The 19,459-nt window shown below is 43.4% G+C and overlaps 1 protein-coding gene across 1 annotated transcript; it reads right to left on the bottom strand.

The window, feature by feature from the left end:
• Positions 1 to 13,049: 13,049 nt before the first annotated feature.
• Positions 13,050 to 18,821, bottom strand: LOC124416471 (ring canal kelch homolog). The gene is made up of 8 exons (XM_046897585.1): positions 18,388 to 18,821; positions 17,384 to 17,530; positions 15,635 to 16,039; positions 15,271 to 15,524; positions 14,933 to 15,160; positions 14,005 to 14,318; positions 13,636 to 13,891; positions 13,050 to 13,240 (listed from the first exon to the last, which is right to left on the bottom strand). Exons 1-8 carry the CDS (start codon positions 18,438 to 18,440, stop codon positions 13,050 to 13,052), a joined length of 1,848 nt encoding a protein of 615 aa, XP_046753541.1. The 5' UTR covers positions 18,441 to 18,821.
• Positions 18,822 to 19,459: the final 638 nt, after the last annotated feature.

Below are 19,459 nucleotides of genomic sequence, written 5' to 3'. Positions count from 1 at the left end.
CGTCAGTCACTTCATTACCTATAGCTGGAAATTACGAAATCCGTCTCCCTCTTAAAGGCGGCGTCGCGACGCGGGTCGTCTCTCTCTCGCTCTCTTTCTTTCTCACTCATGAGCCTTGCCTCACGCCTCGTCTTCGGCCTGCCTTTCATTTCAATTGATTTGCAGATCGTCCGACTAGGTACATGTGCCGCTCGATAGGCGACCATCCGTCGACGAAGCTGCTTCTTTGAGCTTGCGATATGGAAGTGCAGTCTGGTGCACGGTGCCGCTGCAACGGTGCTGTTTGTCGAGTCATCGAAGAGGTTGGCAGAGCGTTAAGCGTCGCGACTGCAAGAGTTTCACGCTAAATGCAGCTTGCACGGAATCGGTATTTGGTCGGATGTTCAGCGTAGAATACACACCGAGGATAAAATGAAACGTCGTATCAGCTTTCGGAAGATCTGTCAGTTAGAAAGGAGTGAAGATTCTAAGTCACTCCTATACTATATCGACACGTTCGAGGCCGGACTGTGACATTAATGCACAGCAGACCAAAATGTGTGAACTACGCCGATTTATTCCCACGTCTCACGAGGCGGAGGTCTTTTTTTAATTTCCATCTTGCCTGCTTTTTTATTCAGGAATCGGAGCACGGTTACAGGGAAGAAAAACTCGATAGACAATATGGCTTTGAATATCGACGGCAGTGTTAAAGAAATCTCAATACAATCATTGGTTGAACACAGCACGCGCTTCAAGGTACGCATCGCGGTTCTTTTTGTCGTTTCTATACCTACTCGTTGAATATGTTTGCTATATACTCACATAAAGACGTTCGTTTCCGGTCTGTGTTCGGCGAGGAAATATAGTCAAGCGTATTCGTGGGGCTGCAAATACCTCACAGAGCCAACATATACCTACGAACGAACATAAATAAATATGTAACTTTGTATCAGCGTCGTTTTGATTAAATCTAGATGCTAGTACGCGTACGTACCTATACCTGTATAGATATATCATCATGCTCGGAGCGAAAAATCTCAAGGAAACGGGAGAGAGTGGTTCAAGTATCGGATGTGACGCGTCGTTCAAAGGCCACTTCGAAGATCCCGAAACCTCAGTCACCTGTAGAATTTGAGCTCGTTTGAGTGTGTGCTTCAGTTCTTGTTGGTTCTTTATTTTTTATGTTTTATTCAAACGGGACAATCGTCGATGGTAATTTGAATGGGTGGCTGCGCGTGGAAATTTAAAACTATGACAGTCGAGAAATCAATGGATAGATAATTTAGGGATTCGTACGCTCTGGTTTCAATTTCTCAATTCCAGCGCCAACAATCACTCATCAGCTTCCTGGTCCAGCTTCATGAACCTCGGATAGACCGATTGATTTATAACAATATCCAACTATCGACGATATTAAAGGGCAATGAGAAATAATTGTGCTTTTTACCTCGCTTCTTACTTACTCGCGGCTGACGATCTCGTGCAAAGAGACATGGATTTCCTACACACGTATGGGTATGCCGGCATTTGTATCCATATTACCTTCTTGGTTCGTGTTTTACTTTGCAGGCCGGGCATCGCTCGAGCACATCGAGCCCGAGAACAAACGATCGTAAACCTTCGCATGTACCTACACACGGATTATGCATGTACGCGGTGAATATGTACCAACACACTTCCCCGATACACTTTCCGTCGCGATGTAAGCAGATCAGCATACCTGTAACTATAGGCTTCTGCAACTACGTGACTAATATACATATAGAGTATACTTTTACTTTGTGACTCAGAAATAGGTTAAATTCTCAGGATACAGCGTTGGGTTGCCGCTTCCATTTGCATCATAATGCAACCCAATGTCTCCATGATGAATATCACGAGGTGTATGGTATTTCTCTTCAAAGTTAACGAATCGCTGCGCCCACGTAATTTAATTCTGACGCTAAGTAATCCGGAAACAACATTAGTGTCCGTTCGGATTTTACCGCATCTCTAATAAGCCTAATTAGCAAAACACGCTCCGATCGAAGCGTCTGAGCTACTCTGTTACCAGCAAGCACCACATGTCCGTATCGAAAAGGAGCTAGTCTAAAATATCAACTGATTAGATTCCAAGTATTGAATGCTGAATGGTTTCTCCTTTGACGTAAAGATGAAAAAATTTGTTTACCGAAATTTGACCACGGCTATGCAATGGGCTCGATCGAAGCACTAATTTAGCATAACTACATGTGAAACCGATTGGCACTCACCTCTTCAAGATACCAGTCTTTGAGATAAGCAGGAAAAAAATGCGCTACTGAGGTCTAAAAAAAAAAACTTCGCTTTTTTACTTTTCAAATCTGTCCGATGATCAATTGTGCGTAAATTCAAGTGTTTCTCGTCTCATCCCGAAATGTATGATTCTGATAAGTTTTACGGTCGGCCGAAAAAGTGTTGTCTCGGTACATCGGAGTCGGTGAAAAAATGGCGTACCGCGGTATCGCTGTCGGTGATCTATATACAGGCCTTGATCCTTGATCCTAAAAACACCAGCCTTCACATTTCAGGCAACGAGACTCGTTTGTACACCTAAGCTATTGATAATCACCCCGTTGCCATTCACGGGACTGGAGCATGTCAATCCATACCTACGAATACCTTGCAAGGGGTAAATTGAATTTTACTACGCTCAAGTAGCTCGGCTGAAAGTGCTAATTTTCGAAAATGTCGAGTATGTGTTGTCAGGAAGTGAAAGAATGCCTTTGCTCTTGTCAATCAAATACTACCAGATGGCGCCTGCTCACTTAATCACAGAATGATTTTGAGCTCGGTGGAGGAGCGTTTTGTTTTTTCAATGATATTTTACACATGCACGTTCCGGCGTAACCGATCACTTTTGCCGGTAGACCATTACGTGTAATAGGGCCGTGACTAATTATTTATTAGAAAAGCACGTACGAAAGGCGTCTGGTTATACCTTGACTCTACGTAGTGCAGAGAGTTGTTGAGATTAAATCTCGAACGGGTTCCTTGTCCCAGGTTCGTGGAGCCAAGGCAGGTATAACTGACAGGAGACCAGCGCTCATTCGGAGGTCGGTCTATACACTGTTGGATAAAAACATAATGCGCTGAGCACTGAGGCGTTGCGAAAATATCATTTTTACAAGTTGCAGTCGTTAACCGACTTAAGACGAGAACTAGTGTTACTTATGCTTCTGGCGCAACTTCCACGCTACTGTCACTTGGGGTTGGTCTTTCCCGAGTTCAATTGAACGCGACTAATTAATTTCTCTTTACTTCAACTCGTAACTCACACTTTTTGTCATAGCCCGTCTGATTTGCACACCGAGTGCTAGTTGCAACTGTCAAGTTTGCTCATGAATCACACGTTGGTCCGCTTATCTTCATCAGACTTCGAAAACGACCAAGTACCAATCGTTCAATTCTCACCATTACAATGCGAGCAATCACGGTGTAACACTGTACCTATAAAAAAGGAATCAAATCAATTGAAACATCTTCTTCCGTTCGGGCAGAACCTTATAACGATATTGTTCGATCTGGTATAAATGCGAAGGTATGTCAGTGATTGGCCACCAATTCTACCAGAGTGATCACTTTTCTCAAGCTTAGGCCGTATAGACGTCGAACCGATTGCTTCCTCGAGGAATTCAAGGTGCATGGGTGGGACCGGCACCGTTGTTTGTCGCTCGGTTATTGGCTTTGATAAGCACGAGCCACGTCCACCTACACGCGGCTCTATGAAGACAAGGTCTCAGGAGCCCCGGGGGCAAAATGGGGCCGTAAGTTCCGGACAGGGAACGTATTTATTTGTTGTCTACTAACACTTACGACAAATACGTATAATAGACAGTACATGCATTACGCGTTGTTGGTTGTTGATTGTCCCTATGACTCTGGCCGCTGCCAACACTCTGTTTCTCGCTTTTAACTGTTCGGATTTAAGCCACCTTTCGGCCCTTCCAAGGTGTTTAAACTGTTAACACTTACACTCAGGTATCCGTATGTGCTGACACACACGACATCCTATTAGGTTATATCCTGTATGGGTTGGCGGAACCCTTGGCCTCACAAGATTTCGTGGTTCTTCGATTGATCGAGAGACTTTTATTTCGAACTCGAAATCATAGCTATAGGTACTGAAAACAATCCAAGCTTAGTTGATCGAGTGGAAGTGACTGCGGACCAGATACTGTACTCACAAAAAATTCACACTCGTGCAAAGTCAATATTGCAGAGTGATTATGAGGCGATAGCTGATGCTGAATAATCGGCGACTACTATGTGCAATATAAACTCTGGACAATGAGCGTTAATTTTATCCGACTTCAAAGTAGAGCATAAGATATTGCGAGGGATTGCATTCCGCCAGTGAAACGCAGAACTTCGCTCGGCTAGCTACGAGCTTGCAACAGAAAGGCGCCTCTATTCAATGGGAGAATGATAAATTCGTCTTCGCTATCCTTGAGCATTTACCAGTGGCAACAGCTAATCGCTGCACATAAGGGAATTGGTTTAATGTTTTATTGTAAGGTTTTGCGTTCAGGAATCTCCGCTCGTATCCTGCTGCGCTACAGAGAGAAAATCCAACAGACAACTGGGATGAAATCACCGTCAGGGTGAACACTGAACTCTTCGCGATTGTGGCTGTTTACGGTTGCTGAGGTAGTTAATACTCTATTGGCGAGGTATTAGCCGTAAACCCCGCTGCTAATAGTTGCAACGACGGTGGTATACGCGCCGTTGATGTCGACTAGATGGTACAAACCGTACGGTAGTCAAGTTCTGAATCCGGGAGCAGTAGTTGAGGATTTTTTTTTCTTAAACTCGTTTATTATTCCTCGTTAATCCTGTCATTATTATTCTCGCTCGCGTTGTTGCCATGTTCGCGTTGACGCAAGTATTATATCTCTCTGGCAGATCAGAATTGTCTCAACTGCAACTGTAATAACATATGTATCAGTCAAGTCGATACTAAAAGTAATCGATTAGTCGTAGGTACGTAAAGATGCTGCGTTGACGTAAGATCGGGAAAAATTATATCCTAGATCTGGGACGACGACAGGACAAATTCTCGTATCTTATATCGTTGCGGTTAGTGTCGTTTCAACCTAACTGGAAAGAAACGTCCCCTCATAGATCCGAGTTTTTATTACGTCTGCCTTGATCACTGGAAGAACTCAATGTCACAGTCCACTTGGATAAATCACCCAGTAGAAAGGAAAAATGGTCTCCACTCACCCTGCGTGCCTAGTGCGCACGCGGCGTGATGACTTCCCCTTCGAGAGGTCAACACGGGAGGTTGTTTCTCGGCTAGCCGCACAGTGAAAGCCGGATTTAATTAAAGCTATAGGTCGACTCTGTACGCGTGCTGATTATACGTAGGTATATACAATATTCGTTCCAACGTCAGACATTGTTAAACGTAAGTTTAATTTTGACGCAAGAAAAATCGAGGTGTAAAAACGACGGGGAAATTTTAACGACTTGGAACAATTAGCTGTCAAAATTCAAGCGCTCGGATCACAAGTGATCCGGGAATGGTAACGGCGACTTTAATTAGCATAAGATAAGAGAATTTGCAAACGGCACTACGCACACCTATACCATTGGTGTTTAGTTTATACTCATTCGTAATTACACATGGCCATAGGGCCGTCCACTAAAATTAAGACGCCAGTCACAGAGTCCTAAGTGGTAGGAGCAGTCGGCAGTTTTCAAGTCAACGCCCCACACCTCGGTATTCACCAGGTGGGCGTCAATGGGCACGCTATATACGGACGACCAAACGTGCAGGACAAATAATCGGTTTAATCGATGAAAATACATCTGAATGTGCTCAGGAAAACCCGTAGAACGAAAATATTTGTGGCGCTGAAAAAGTCGTCAGCTTTAATGCAATGCACCGATGATTGGAAGCAATTCATACGTATGGACACCGATTTGTACACGGAGACAATGCTGCATCTGGGTAGTTGTACGATATGAAATTCGAATTGAATTCATCGATTCAACACCGTCGTTCGGTTTGCGTGTGTGGATAGCTATGATTACATTATCAACCGCACGCCCTGCTGCAGCATTATATATATGCGCATGTGTGAGGAGAACATGTCTAGTCCACGGACATAGCCGGTCGCATGTTGCTCGCATGCTGAGCTGGGTCATTAGCAAAGAACGCCGAGCAGTGTAAGCAGCCTGGGGCAATATGCACCCGGAAAATTATACCTTTTATATTACGATCTCGCGTTAGCGCAATATGACTTTAATAGGTACTGGATCAAGAGTTTGTTCACCGCGTATATTCAATTTATTCATAGTAATTAAGCGAGCGTAGACCCAGATTGTAATTACGAATTTCGAGTCAGGCGAGGAACGTCATTACGGGATTAACTATTCGGTTTATATAACCTCATAGTTTAACACACTGTAGAAGATTATACTATAAGAATCAGTCGCCCAGCGTGTAATTTTTATTGTTAGGCAATTTAAAGCGAAGCAATTGTCTCGGTAACAGGACTGCAAGCTTAATTTTTACAAATACTTAGTCAGGCCGACTACGAATCGCGGGTGAGATTTTGCATATCGGCGGATGTAAAAGTAGCCATTCATAACGATTTCCTGCAAATGAATCGGCCATTTAGATAAAACCTAATTTCCGATTCGGCATCGCTCGAGGCGTTGCTTTTTCTCTCGTTTTAACGCCAACGGAAATACCCGGGGTGCTGTGACTCAGACAGTTTTACATTTTGGCATTTATTTGGTGATCAGAGAAATCTTCGAGTTTTTGTTGCGGATCAGGGCAAGGAAACGGATATTCTTCCACTGATAACGCAACTCTTATAGTTTACCTCTGATACTGCGATACCATTCTTTCAACAAGTTCCCACGCGACTGCTGACTTTTTATGAAGCAGTTAGTTAGCCAGATATACGAACGATCAATGATCGACGGAGGAGGTTGTTGATATGAATCGGAGACAAAAACGACTTTTCATTGTTATCGCTGTACTTAGCTTGAAGCATTATGATTATTTTACAGAATCGATCGGGGTTTTTCAGCAGCTCACTTTTATATTATACCGAGCCTGGTCATGTCCACAAGCCTAACTTCCGGGTTTAGTATTTCTCAGCTGGGAATTCCAAAACATGTCTAGCGACCATGTAGGTACGCGTACATATATTCGTACAACATATCTATATGATTCTGTGTACAACACATTACCGGCGCAATCTCTGCGATATAGATCATACGTGACTCCGTTTCGCAAACTAAAACGTAACATCGGTATGGAACTAAATCGTGAGAACGGACGGAGAAAATTGAACGTCATATCCATGATTCATCTAAGTTCGTGTAATAAATCCATCGTTTCACGGTTCCCCAGGATTTCTGCCGTCTCCTCACTATCGGCGAAGAGTTGTAGTATGAATTCTCACGAAACCGAGATCGAATTTTCGAATGAAAGCAATCGAATTAGGGAATATTTGAGATCGGATAAGATGCCGGAGCTGACGTGCCTTTGAACGCAAATAACTCAAATTGATTAATTATTATCATTAGATAATTTTTTGAGTTATAACTCGAGAGGTTCCTCATGCTAGTACAAGGCGACGATCCAACTGAAACACCATCTTTGTCATAGTCAGTATACAGATTGTACTAATGCATTGAACAAGAGCATCTTATCTAACGACTCAACGTTCGTGCAATTAAAGTGCTTACATTATGCGCAATTCTGCGCCATTTATCGGGAATCAAGTTCGTCGACACGGCAGTCGAGTTGAACTAATTTCATGTCAACTGTCGCGATAATATATGAAAATTATTCCTGCCTCGAAGAGCTTAATCGGTATACGGAGTCTGTCCGAGGACTCCGAGGCGAAGAGGCGCGGCCTCCGAATCGAGCGAAGCCCTCTTCGATCCTTGCCCTTTTCTCTCCGCTTTATTCCTGTTTCACTTCCTTTTACGCAGCGGTCGTGAATAATGTAGAAAGACTTCTTGCCGTGAAACTAAAGTGTCGTGCGACATGGAACAAGAATTACACCCGCTATTATATCGCGAGCGTGCCAGAGAGAAACACTCGCGTGGCTCAGGATCATGTAAACGGCCTCGAAGACCACGCCCGTCAGATCGGTCGGAATATTATTGTTACTCGGACACGTGGCCAGGCGTTTTATACACGACTGTGCGGGCGACCAGGACGTAGACACGGTTGACTAAGGTGACCACACCCTGCGCCATCTCATCAGGGCTACGAATGTAAAGGCGCCGTCCGTGTTAATCGTGGTACGACTACACGAGTGTCTACCGAAGACCCAGAATTAATAAATCGTCTGGTCGTTGGGCGGTACGATTGTAATTCGACATCACAGATAATTATTATGTACACTGTTGCGTAACATGTACGATTTATTTACATCTATGGATTAAGGATGAAGGGTTTACGTTTAATGTGCTTTGCTGCGCGGACCTTGGCTTTGATTTTGTGTCCCTTTGTATATGTATGTATGTAATCGCTTAGGTATATAGAAAAATATTAAATATTTCATGTTAGGTAAACATGGACTGTAAAGAAATTGTTAGGAATAAAAAACAGGAGAAATGAATTGTTCGCAATATAATAGCGGTAATTATTTCGGTACGCATGGGCATTGAGAAATTCTAATTATTCTTTGAGTCCCGTATATTTCAAGTACGGAGTAGCTTGAGATGTGTTTTAATTTTCGATCAAACCTGCATTCTAGCCCTCGATGCGTATACCTACGTGTAAGATATATGCTATCGTATACCTATAGCGCATCACCGCGTGCAAAGGTATGACACAACGAATCTGGTCACCGCTTTGCTGCAGTCCATCGTTCTTGGTTGAGAAAGTGTGCCGATGATTTAAGCGTACCTCGCTCGCTGCCAGAGAATAGAAATCTAGATCAATGCCAGAATGGATGACTAGCGCGATTCTAGCATTAGGAGACGTAGAAAAGAAATAAATAAATAAACTGTATTAGCAAAATTATCCACATCTTTGTTTAAGGAATGCAGTAGAAATCTCTGTATATACCTTAATAGAAATGGAGTTTCGAAGTGAATTTGAATTCACTGGAAACATTCGTTTTAATTTACTTTAATTTCTAATCCTTTAGATATTTCCGAGATATTTCAGTGAGCTCGATTAATTTATTTATTTCTGGTGTTTTTCACGGTGGAGGCCGATAAGCTGTAGTCAGCCTGCTCCGGAATTCTTTTGCAAGAGCAAAATCTTAACGACGTTGCGACGTGCGGTTTGTCTGATCGGTATAATAATCGCCTCCCCCGCGAACGAAGGCTAACTGCTATCACTCTGTTGTATTACAATGACCAGGTGTTTACGCACACTTATGCCAATATCGGCATGTGATAGTGAAGTGAGTTAGTGTAACGCGATTACAAAATAATAGGCATATAGAGTGCGAGTAGACACAACGGGGAGTAAAAGGCCAGATTTATACGTGGCTGTTGCCGGTGTGTTAACAGGAAATTCCTTGCGACCATAATGCAATATTTAGAGTAAAAACTACATTAAGTATGTGTTATACTTATCGAGAGTTCGAAACATTGTGCAAAGTATCTTCCCGTGAAATTTTAGTTAGATTAAGAATAAGATATGCCGAAGTGTAAAATGAACCAGCTGTCGGTCGACGGTGTACATATTTTCTGTACCGGAAACGCGTTGAAAATGCTTGCCAATTGACTGGCTAGCAATAATCATCGCGACGTGCGTGACCCAAGGTTGAAAAATTGCCGACAAGGTTAAAACCCTATGGCACTGCATGCACGGACGAAATTGACATTTCGTTGCTTTCCGCGAAATTGATCAGCCCGGAGATCATGATTGAGATTAATCAGCCCCCAACGTCAACGCGGAACCAGGAAACTCGGCGTTGGCGTTGCCGCCTCTACCACCGGAGCTCCTTTATCACCGCGGGGGTTTGACATTATGGAATTTCTTATCTCTTCCATATTGTACGAACACGCAGGCATACAGATATACACGCACACGCACATCTTTGACGTTCCGCGAGTCAATTACCGCGCCTTTGCGTCTGTTTGTCAAGCTGAACTCGATTATTAATCACTTTGAGCTGTCACTCCGTGGTGCTTTTCAGCGATATTTACGAGCCAGTTGTCGCTCCCAGGATCTAAAGAGAGACACGAATATTAAATCAAGAATGCAAGGAACTTTATTACTATCATTATTATTATCATTATTGTTGTTGTTGTTGTTGTTATTATTATCAAAGACAGCATACTTCATCGAGTTGTCTAGATACTTTTTTTGAAATTTACAATGTTTCAGTTACAAAAAATAAATATACACATATGATTAATTAAATAGATTTTATCTGAGATTCGATAATTCCCATATTTTTTCGTTTTACTTATCGTTCCACCATAATATATAACGATCGAGAATATGACTTTTCATTAAATAATTTATTAGGCCGAGAATGGTTTTGGCTGTTGTTTTGAGTTTATACGCAGATTTAGAATAATTGTTTGGAAAACTCTTCAATTATTGTTTTTATTATTCATTATTCATATATTTTCTTTCACCGCTCTTCAAAGTTCTTTGCCACTTCGCGTTTTAAGTACAGTAGAGACGTCATACTGAAGTGAATGCACCTATACTTAAAAATTGACGTTATTGGCGTGATGTATGTATTAAACTGCATCGTGTGTATCCTCTGTACAAATAAATTTACAGAAAGATGTATGTAATATGTTTTTATATTAATTTTCTACCAATTTGTATAGTATCCACTATACCTACATCTAATACTGACTGCTCAATCTGACAGTTGTAGGTGTACATCTAGACTGACGATGAAAAGAAAATCAGAGTGTTCCAGGCAACGTCGGAAAGGTTTGGATAGAAGTTAATTAAACAATAGTTTTACGCAAACCGTGAACACATGCGCGTACACCCGCGGGCAGAAAATTTCTCCGAAAATAAGAAATAGTCAGTGTCTAAATAAAATGGAATGATATTTGAAAGTATTTTTATGTTATATTCTATCTAAATATTCGTACGAAAGATTTGGGCGAGTGATATCTAAATCGTGAAACAGCTTAAATATAACAATTAGAGAAAATATAGACACGCAATAGTATTCGAATTATTATCGTTCAAACTACCGCCACATTATAATAAATCTTCTCATCACAAATTTCAACTAGTACTTGACTAAACATCATTTAGGTACACTAATTTATACTTTAATTTACACTGTCACGCGATACCTTCAGCTGCATTACTAACTTATTATCATAATTATTTTTTTCCCTAAAAGACGGCAATAGGTAGATACATACGACACATGTAACAATTATCATCGTCCGACGGTTACTTGTGTAGGAGTGTAAGGTCGTACCGACACGTTTCTATATCCAATCAGGTGATGTAATAACAGAACGATCATATCGATTTATTATATACGAGATAAGAAACATAGATACGCTTGTTGAGGCTCACAATTTTCAAAGAGGAAAGGATTAGAGGTATTAGGCTAATTATTATTAATATTATTATTTTTACATTTTCATCTATCTTCTTTACAATTGACTGACGCGGAGGCAAAAATTGTCGGAAATTAGGATTCGTCCGCGTCACCTTCCGGCTGATTTCGTGGTTCGTCATCTCTAGACGTGGGTTCGGGGTCAGCCTCGGCCTCGGGTACAGAATCCTGGGCACCCCACGAGGGAACCCATTTATTCACGAATACCCAGTGTATCGAAACCCTGCCGTGATGACAATCGGCTCTCTCACACTTACCCAGGATCTGATAGACACCGCCGAGGTTAGGATTTCGTATGCAGGAGTCATCGCAGACGTGCTGACGATCGCTCGATCGATTTCCCGAACAAGCGGAAACCCCGGAGCTCGAAGGATTGCTCGACGCGTAATTCCCCGAGGTCCGACCGGTGCTGGTCGAGGGCTCACCGAGTCCTTGCGCGCCGCTCGACGTCGACGGATTCGGGTCTAGAATGCCGACGGGGGTCGCGTAAAGTGGATTGTTTACCGCGTGGTTGATCCTGCCGATGTAGATCGCGGGATTTGAATAGGACAAAAATCTGTTCCTGCACGAGCACGTTCCCGGATTCCGACAGTGGCAGTCTCGCCTGAACGAATCGGAGAGTCTTGAGTTGCCCGGGAAGCGTGCATAAAGCGAATCGTCCCGACACAAAGCGCACTTGCAACTCCTCGAGAGCTGATATATGTAGTGTCTTGATCCGGCGAGGTTGGGAAGGGTCCCCGGATCCTGATAACGGAGTCTGTCGTGGAAGTTGTTGCAGTACTGGCAGACAGCGCGGGCGTCAAGATGCCTGCAAAATTGGCACGTGCAGTTGTGACCGAGCTGATAGATGTAGCGACGGTTCGACGCGGAGGCGATGTTCTCGCTCGAGAAACAGTTCCTCCCCAGCCTGCTCAGACACGAGGGCCCCGTTATGCGTCTAGAGTCAACGTAAACGTCGCCGGGTCCAGCTACGTTTTGGGGACCGGAAGTCCGGTATCGAGCCCTGCGATGCCACGCTCTATCGTCTATGCGCTCGTAGGTGTGATCGCCTTCCCTGCAGCCCTGCACCTCGTCGAGACGTTCGTAAATGTTTTCTTCAGGCTCGTAGTGCCGACGGTCGCGGTCATGCCCACTTCCGCCCCTTCTTCCGGCCGCATGGTTCTCGTTCGCGATGAAATCGATTGGGTTTTGATAGTTCGGATTGAGGTTCGGGTGGCTTTGGTTTGGACGCCGATGTCCGCGCCCGACGTTCTGATGATTTTCGTAATCCCTAAGCTCGTTCGGGTTCCGGTTCTGGTTCAGAACAGCCGCGGCCAGTTCTCCGTTCTCGTATCGCTGGCACAAGCAACGCGGCCCCTCGCAATCGTGGCTAAGCTGCTGGTAGAGCGGAGGCGCGTTCTGCTCCGAGTAGTTCGACGGAGTGCCGCTGGGACCCGATTCCCGTAGATGATCGGTGGTCGATTCCACGTCGTTATCTACGTCGAACGGGTGTCCAGCGGCCGGCATACCTCACATCGTCAGGGTCCCCATCAACGGCTTGTCGATTATAGCCACTCCGGCGTAACTGCGACCGATTCCCATGCACGCTGGAAGGGTCAACCACGTGTCCGTACGCGGAGCGTACACCTCGACTGAGGAGAGATTCGACGTTCCGTCATCCCCGCCAACGACGTACAACATCCCGTTCAACGCGACAACCCCTATCGTGGTATGAAAGAAAGCGTTAATTTTCACCACAGGGCGAACGGTGCGAAACAGTCGATGCTTGAACGATTGAATGGAGAAAAAGATCCAATAACGGACACGACTTGCCATCTATTTCTTGGTGTAATCATTCAACAACGGACTTAAGAGTTTTTTTTTATAATTTTGAGTGATAAAATTTGGTAGTGGTATTCAATAACTGTACCATTCATCCGTCATACAGTCTGTGAAGATGGAATTAGCGCAACCATGAACGCCAGCGAATCATGATACTGAATCAAATTTATACGACAAAAACATGTATGCTTGATATACCTTCACCTTTCTTGTCCAAAAGGTTCAAAAATGTCCTATTTTTTAATAAAAATAAGATGTTCGGGTACAAACTCACCGGCGTTTCTTCTACAGAGAGTCATGTCGCTGACGGGAGTCCACTGATTAGTCTCCGGGTTGAAGGCTTCGACACTTTTCCTTACCAAAGGTCCGTCGTGACCTCCAACGGCGTACAGGATACCGTCGAGGACTCCAACCCCGGCACCACTTCGACGTGAAGACATTTCTGGCACTGCTTTCCACTGGTCCGTTTCCGGATTGTAGCATTCGACGCTCGAGAGGCACTGCCGAGAGGCACCGTCATAGCCTCCAACCTGGAATAAATTATACACATGATAATTTGCTTTCACAAACGAAAGCCCAGTAAAATGGAACTCTCATAAAAAAATTTGCAGGATCGATGGGGGGAATTAGAACAGTGACTTACCGCGTACAAAAGGCCCTTAACGACGCCGACGCCGACGCTGCTCCTCCTCGTCGACATCGGTGCAATTATTCTCCACTCATGGGTCCGGGGGTCGTAGACTTCGGCCGAGTTCAATCCGGTTGAACCGTCGAAACCACCAACCGCGTATATGCAGTTGCCGAGGACCGCGACGCCCAGCGTCGATCTTCGGGCCTCCATGCCCGGACAGGCTGACCATTGATCAGCCGCTGCATCGTAAACATCTACTGTTCGAACTCTCAGAGAACCGTTGAAGCCTCCAACAGCATAAACTCGACCACCGAGAACGGAAAGTCCTGCGGGAATGGGGAGCACGAGATATTCTTCAGACACCATTGCTATGCATTGTTTCATATTTCTTTAAGGAGATAATTGTAATTCCAGGATTTCGAATGATTGACACATTTATCAGTATCAACTCAAACATGGTTTAAGGGGCATGGCACATGCTGTTTTACCTTAAGAGAATTTTTTCTGCAAAATAATTCTAAATAGTTTATTCGTAGTTTCTTGAATTAAGTGGTATTATTCACAGGTAAAAATGCTGAAGCTTGGCATAATGGTAAAAAAAATGTCACATTCCTCTCTTGTGTTATTCTATACATCTATAATAATTGTATACATTATATCTTTTTGGAACTTATCGAATTGTACCATTCAAGAATGTTGAATTTTTTATACATAATTATTTTCTAATTAATTACTTTTGTAAATAAACCACAACTTTTTTTCGTTCCAATTGTCAAAATAGTTCGAATTTGAAAATTCTCAATTTAATAATTGATAAATAAGAAGTGAGCTAAAAGATGTCCTGTCCCAAGACGAAAGTAAATATGTGCGATATTTTCATGCTGCGTAATTGCGAACATCTTATTCGAAAGTATGAAGGGAATAATAAAAAAGAACTCACCAGCTCTACAGCGTCGCGTAGGAAGCTCAGAAACTTGGTACCATCGTTCCTCTTTGAAATCGTAGCACTCAACGCTTCTTATGGCCTTCGGTGCTTGTCCCCCGACAACTAATAGAACCTTGGGTAGACCGACCGGTTGTCTTGGCTTCGTCCTTGCGGTTTTGAACAAGGTCTTCTGCTCCCCTTTGAGGAGATGGTACTTCAAAGCTTCGATGAGAAAGTCCTTGCCTGAAACGATTCCGTGTAAACTGAATCACTTGATCCGCTTCCGCCTCCGGCCAATATTAACACATATCTATAGACATTTCCCGCTGTTCACTGTCGCTTCGAAAACTCACATTGTAAGTTAGCTTTGAGCAGTGGTTCCTGTTCGACTCTCTGGACTAAGTACTCCTGAGAAAGGAGAGGCAGCCTGACGTGCTCCATCAGCTGAGCAAGGTGGTCTTGCCTTCGCTCCAGATCGTTGTGGACCCATGATATAACGCATTCGAACACCTTCTCCTCGGACGGAACGGTCAAACGATCGCTGCATATCAGCTTGGCGACTTGTTGCGGGGTCAGGGTGAGGAACTCCTCGCCTTCGACGACCTCTCTGCACGATCGAAAGCAAAAGTGAAAGAAAGGTGGGAAGAAGAAGGAACCGTGCACACTTCTCCGCGCAACGATTACTTATTGCTTGTTACCAGTGTCTTTGATTCTTACGAAAAATGCTGTTCTATGTAGCTGTCGGCGTGCGCGAGGAGCTCCAGACACCCGTGGAGATCGGCGAAGGCTCGGATGCCAAGGCAGTTGGACGGATGGAGTTGGGCCTGAAGGAAGTCGCAGCATGCGTCACGGACGTCGTTTAGCTGGAGGAGATTCGCCGCCGGAAGGAGCACCTGCACGTTGTCCTCGGTGACGTGGACCTCCGCGGAGTAGACGTAGTCGACAAGGAGGTCGAGGGCGGCGTGGTCCACACCTTGCAGGGTGATCCTCTCTCGTTCCCGCTCCTCGAAGCTCGTAAACATCGCATAAAAGTAGGGACTGCACGCGGCCAACACCATTTTGTGGGCAGGAACTTCCACCCCGCCATCCGCCACCAAGGTCACGTCACAAAGCAGATTTTGCCTACGATTAATTGTGTCTTACGTTAAAGTTTTTTCTTCCTCGCCATTCTTAAGGTCTACGCCTATCCTCGCCCAAAGTTGTGATTAAATAGATCGTAGATGCGATTTCTCTCCTCACCTTTATAGAAGCATATTAGTTGAGAATATTCGAGCCTATCGGATACTTAAGATATGTGAATATTGTAATTGCGTTTGAATTTTTCAAGATGCATTGATCGAACTACATCTTCATTATACGTGATGGAAAGTGATTCATTTGGGTAGTAAAAGTGTGATATTTCAATCTTCAAATTATATTATACATCGCCAGTTCCTATATGCTGCCTTTGACATTCTCTTTCTTCGTGCCATGAAAATTCCCGGTTTCATTCGAAGGGTAGGAATAATGATATTCAAACGAGGTGTGTCACGCTGTTACAATAAGCAGTAAAATCTGTTCATGCATGAAACGGCGTTACGTGTCAAACAGTCAAGTACGAGGTATAAATTTTAAACTTCCGGCGTGATATAGCGGCCGGTGATTACTCGAGGGTATTTCATTAATCTTTAACAGAGACCGAAAGAACGCCTGGATCCGGTCGCGGCAATTCATCGGACTATACCGAGAATTCCACACAATACTCAAGATTATTTATATCGATGGTATAAACGAAAGATGCCACACTCCGCAGAGTATTGAATTAGTGACGTACTGACCGTCCGTAATATAAAAAAGTCTAGACGAAGAAGATAAAAAAAAGCAAAGAGCAGACAAACAAATTGCACTACGCGTTTCATGCGGCGAATGACGAAACTCCTTAAGATTAGCCCGTTTGTTCACCGGAGGCTGTTCCGTTGTAATCTCTTTTTTCTCTCCATTTATTCTCATTCTATTTTTTGTTTGTTTGTTTTTTCCTCCCGAACATCGCGGCGCCTTTAGAAGTAGAAAGTGTGTAATAGTTTGCTCATTATACGCATCCAATGACCGAGCTCTGATCTTCGCGCAAGCGTTGAATCAGGAGCCAAATTGATCGTAATTTGTTACTGAAATCATGATGAATTAGCAAAGGTCACTGTCAGATATGTTGTTATGTCACGGAGGCGTTAAGTTGCGAAGTGAAAAAAAAAAACACACAAAAAAATAAATCGAGAAAATAAAAGCGCATCTATATAAGTTACAACATATAAGGTTATAATAATATACCGAAATTTGGTGATATGAATTAATGAGACTTTAACTATCTGCGAAAAGCGTGTTTAAATACACGTAGGATCAGCATTTTTCCTCCGTATAAACCGGATGTGTACATATATATTTCTCATTCCCTACGCATGGTACATGGAAATTATTGATTGTGAAACGTACTTTCTCATGGTATTCATCACGTCGAATGCCCGATTAGTATGATGGTGGTTTCGATAGGGCGGTTTGTCCTTTCCATTTTCCCTCGGAATGTGTTTCTGTGAGCTCTCGTCGAGCGAATTCTGGCTCGCGTAGCGTAGTAGCAAACAGCTGAAAGTAAACAAAGTATTATACATGATAAATGGAAAGTACCAAGAGTGCAAGAATTTGAAAAATTTCTCTATTGTGAAATTGAAATTTTTTTCTCTGCTGTACGTTCGCTGCTCGCTAAATATTTTTTCTACAAAAGCATAGTATAAGCTGCACATAGTTGTGCACGAGACGTACAAAGTCCAAGGGTGAAGACCTTCTCCCCACTCGGTCCCCCAGCAGCTAGATAACAAAAATAACTTAAAACCATGAGGAGAAAAGAGGAGGAGGAGGGGGAGGGGCGGCAGGGGATATCTAGACAGGCAGACATTACCGCCAGGCAATAATCCGTGCGTTTCGCGCGTCTTTTTGGCCAAAGATTTGACAAATAATCTCAAAGTAAAATAGATCTTGATTGTATTTCATGGGAGCATCTTACTCCGGAATATCGTTACAAATACAAAAGGCACGGTGGCTTTCGCTTGAAACGCGCCAGTCACGATTCGTGCGGATAAACACAATATGACAGAATTTCTGGGTTTACTGGTTTCACGGTACGAATGACTGTCAATTAGTATTTTCTCAGTATTCGTACATTTGCGATTAAGTAAATAGAGGCTGCAGGCCTCATATACGATATCTCATATGATCCGTGTCTGCCTGTGTGCGATATGCGTTGAGAACATCGCGGTAATTTCTATTTAAGGAGTAATTTTCTGCATGCGAATTTTGCTGTCTTGTGAAAATAAAAACATGTTTGTGTTGTCTTTATCGCCATTTGTGCATACATGGTACGAACAAGCGAGGGACGGTGAATTTCGAACGTTTGAACATCGTCTCTTGCCTTCGACAGAGAGAAATAGATATTAAGGTCTCACCTGCCCTTGGTGTCATTTCCATCCCCACTTCCGGTGTTCGATGACGGCTCCATGTCCACGGTAATTGACGATGTCGCAGTTTAGTCGTCGCAAATTAATCTAGTGACGTTTCATTAAACACACATACGACGAGAGATGTATGTCGGATATCTCGCACTCTACGTGCTCACACTATTTTCCGACTAAATCATCGTCTCGGATACGGAATTTCGACTGCTGAACACATCACGTATTCGATACACTCTTAGAATCATCATGATATACTTTAAGCTTTTACTGCCGATTATCGGCCACTATTTTAAAACGGAAAATACACTCTTGTCATCGAAAGTCGAGCTTAAAACGAAGTTTCAGCTACAGCTACTACTGGTAAACACCAAAGATGGCGTCCGATGTATTTATAGATGTGCGAGGGTGCTCGTATCAACAAAGTGTGTCTCCATCTGTTGGCGTTTTCATCAAGCTTTTGACTCCCGAAAGCCACAATAGATTGAATAGAAAATTGTCTTACCGACCGTGATCAGTCGATTGTAATTTTTTTTAAACATAGCGCATGGTCAAACGTCGATAAGTATTACGTGGTAACTGGTAATACGTTAAACCAGTGCGAAAAAGAAAAATCGTTTTTCCACAATAAACTACGATTATCCTACGTCGATGACGTCTTAATAACAACTAAAGAGCCGTAGATATCTTATCGATTGGTGATACAGTTTTAAACAAACACGAAAATGTTAAGTAGGTTCAGTCAAACAATTGGCGGCGTCAGGATCATACCGGTATATTTGAACTTAGTTTTTCCCCTCCGCTACGCAAATTGCAAAATTAATTACGCTCGCACGAAAGGAAGTGAACTAAGTCCAGCGACGTATCTCTGCATTCGAAGAGTGCTATTAATCAGAAAAACATATGTAGGCAAATTAATATCAAATTCAAATAATAACGAGGTTGATTACGTGAAACCGAGTCCAGTGCCGGCGAGTAAAAAGCGAATCTGATCGAGCAACACTCGTCTTCAATAACCATACCCAATGCACCCGAGCGAAAAAACGCTGCAGAGAAGCAACAGCGG

This window comes from Diprion similis, chromosome 2 (assembly GCF_021155765.1).
Source record: "Diprion similis isolate iyDipSimi1 chromosome 2, iyDipSimi1.1, whole genome shotgun sequence".
NCBI lineage: Eukaryota > Metazoa > Arthropoda > Insecta > Hymenoptera > Diprionidae > Diprion > Diprion similis.
This window is presented reverse-complemented; position numbering and strand designations above follow the sequence as displayed.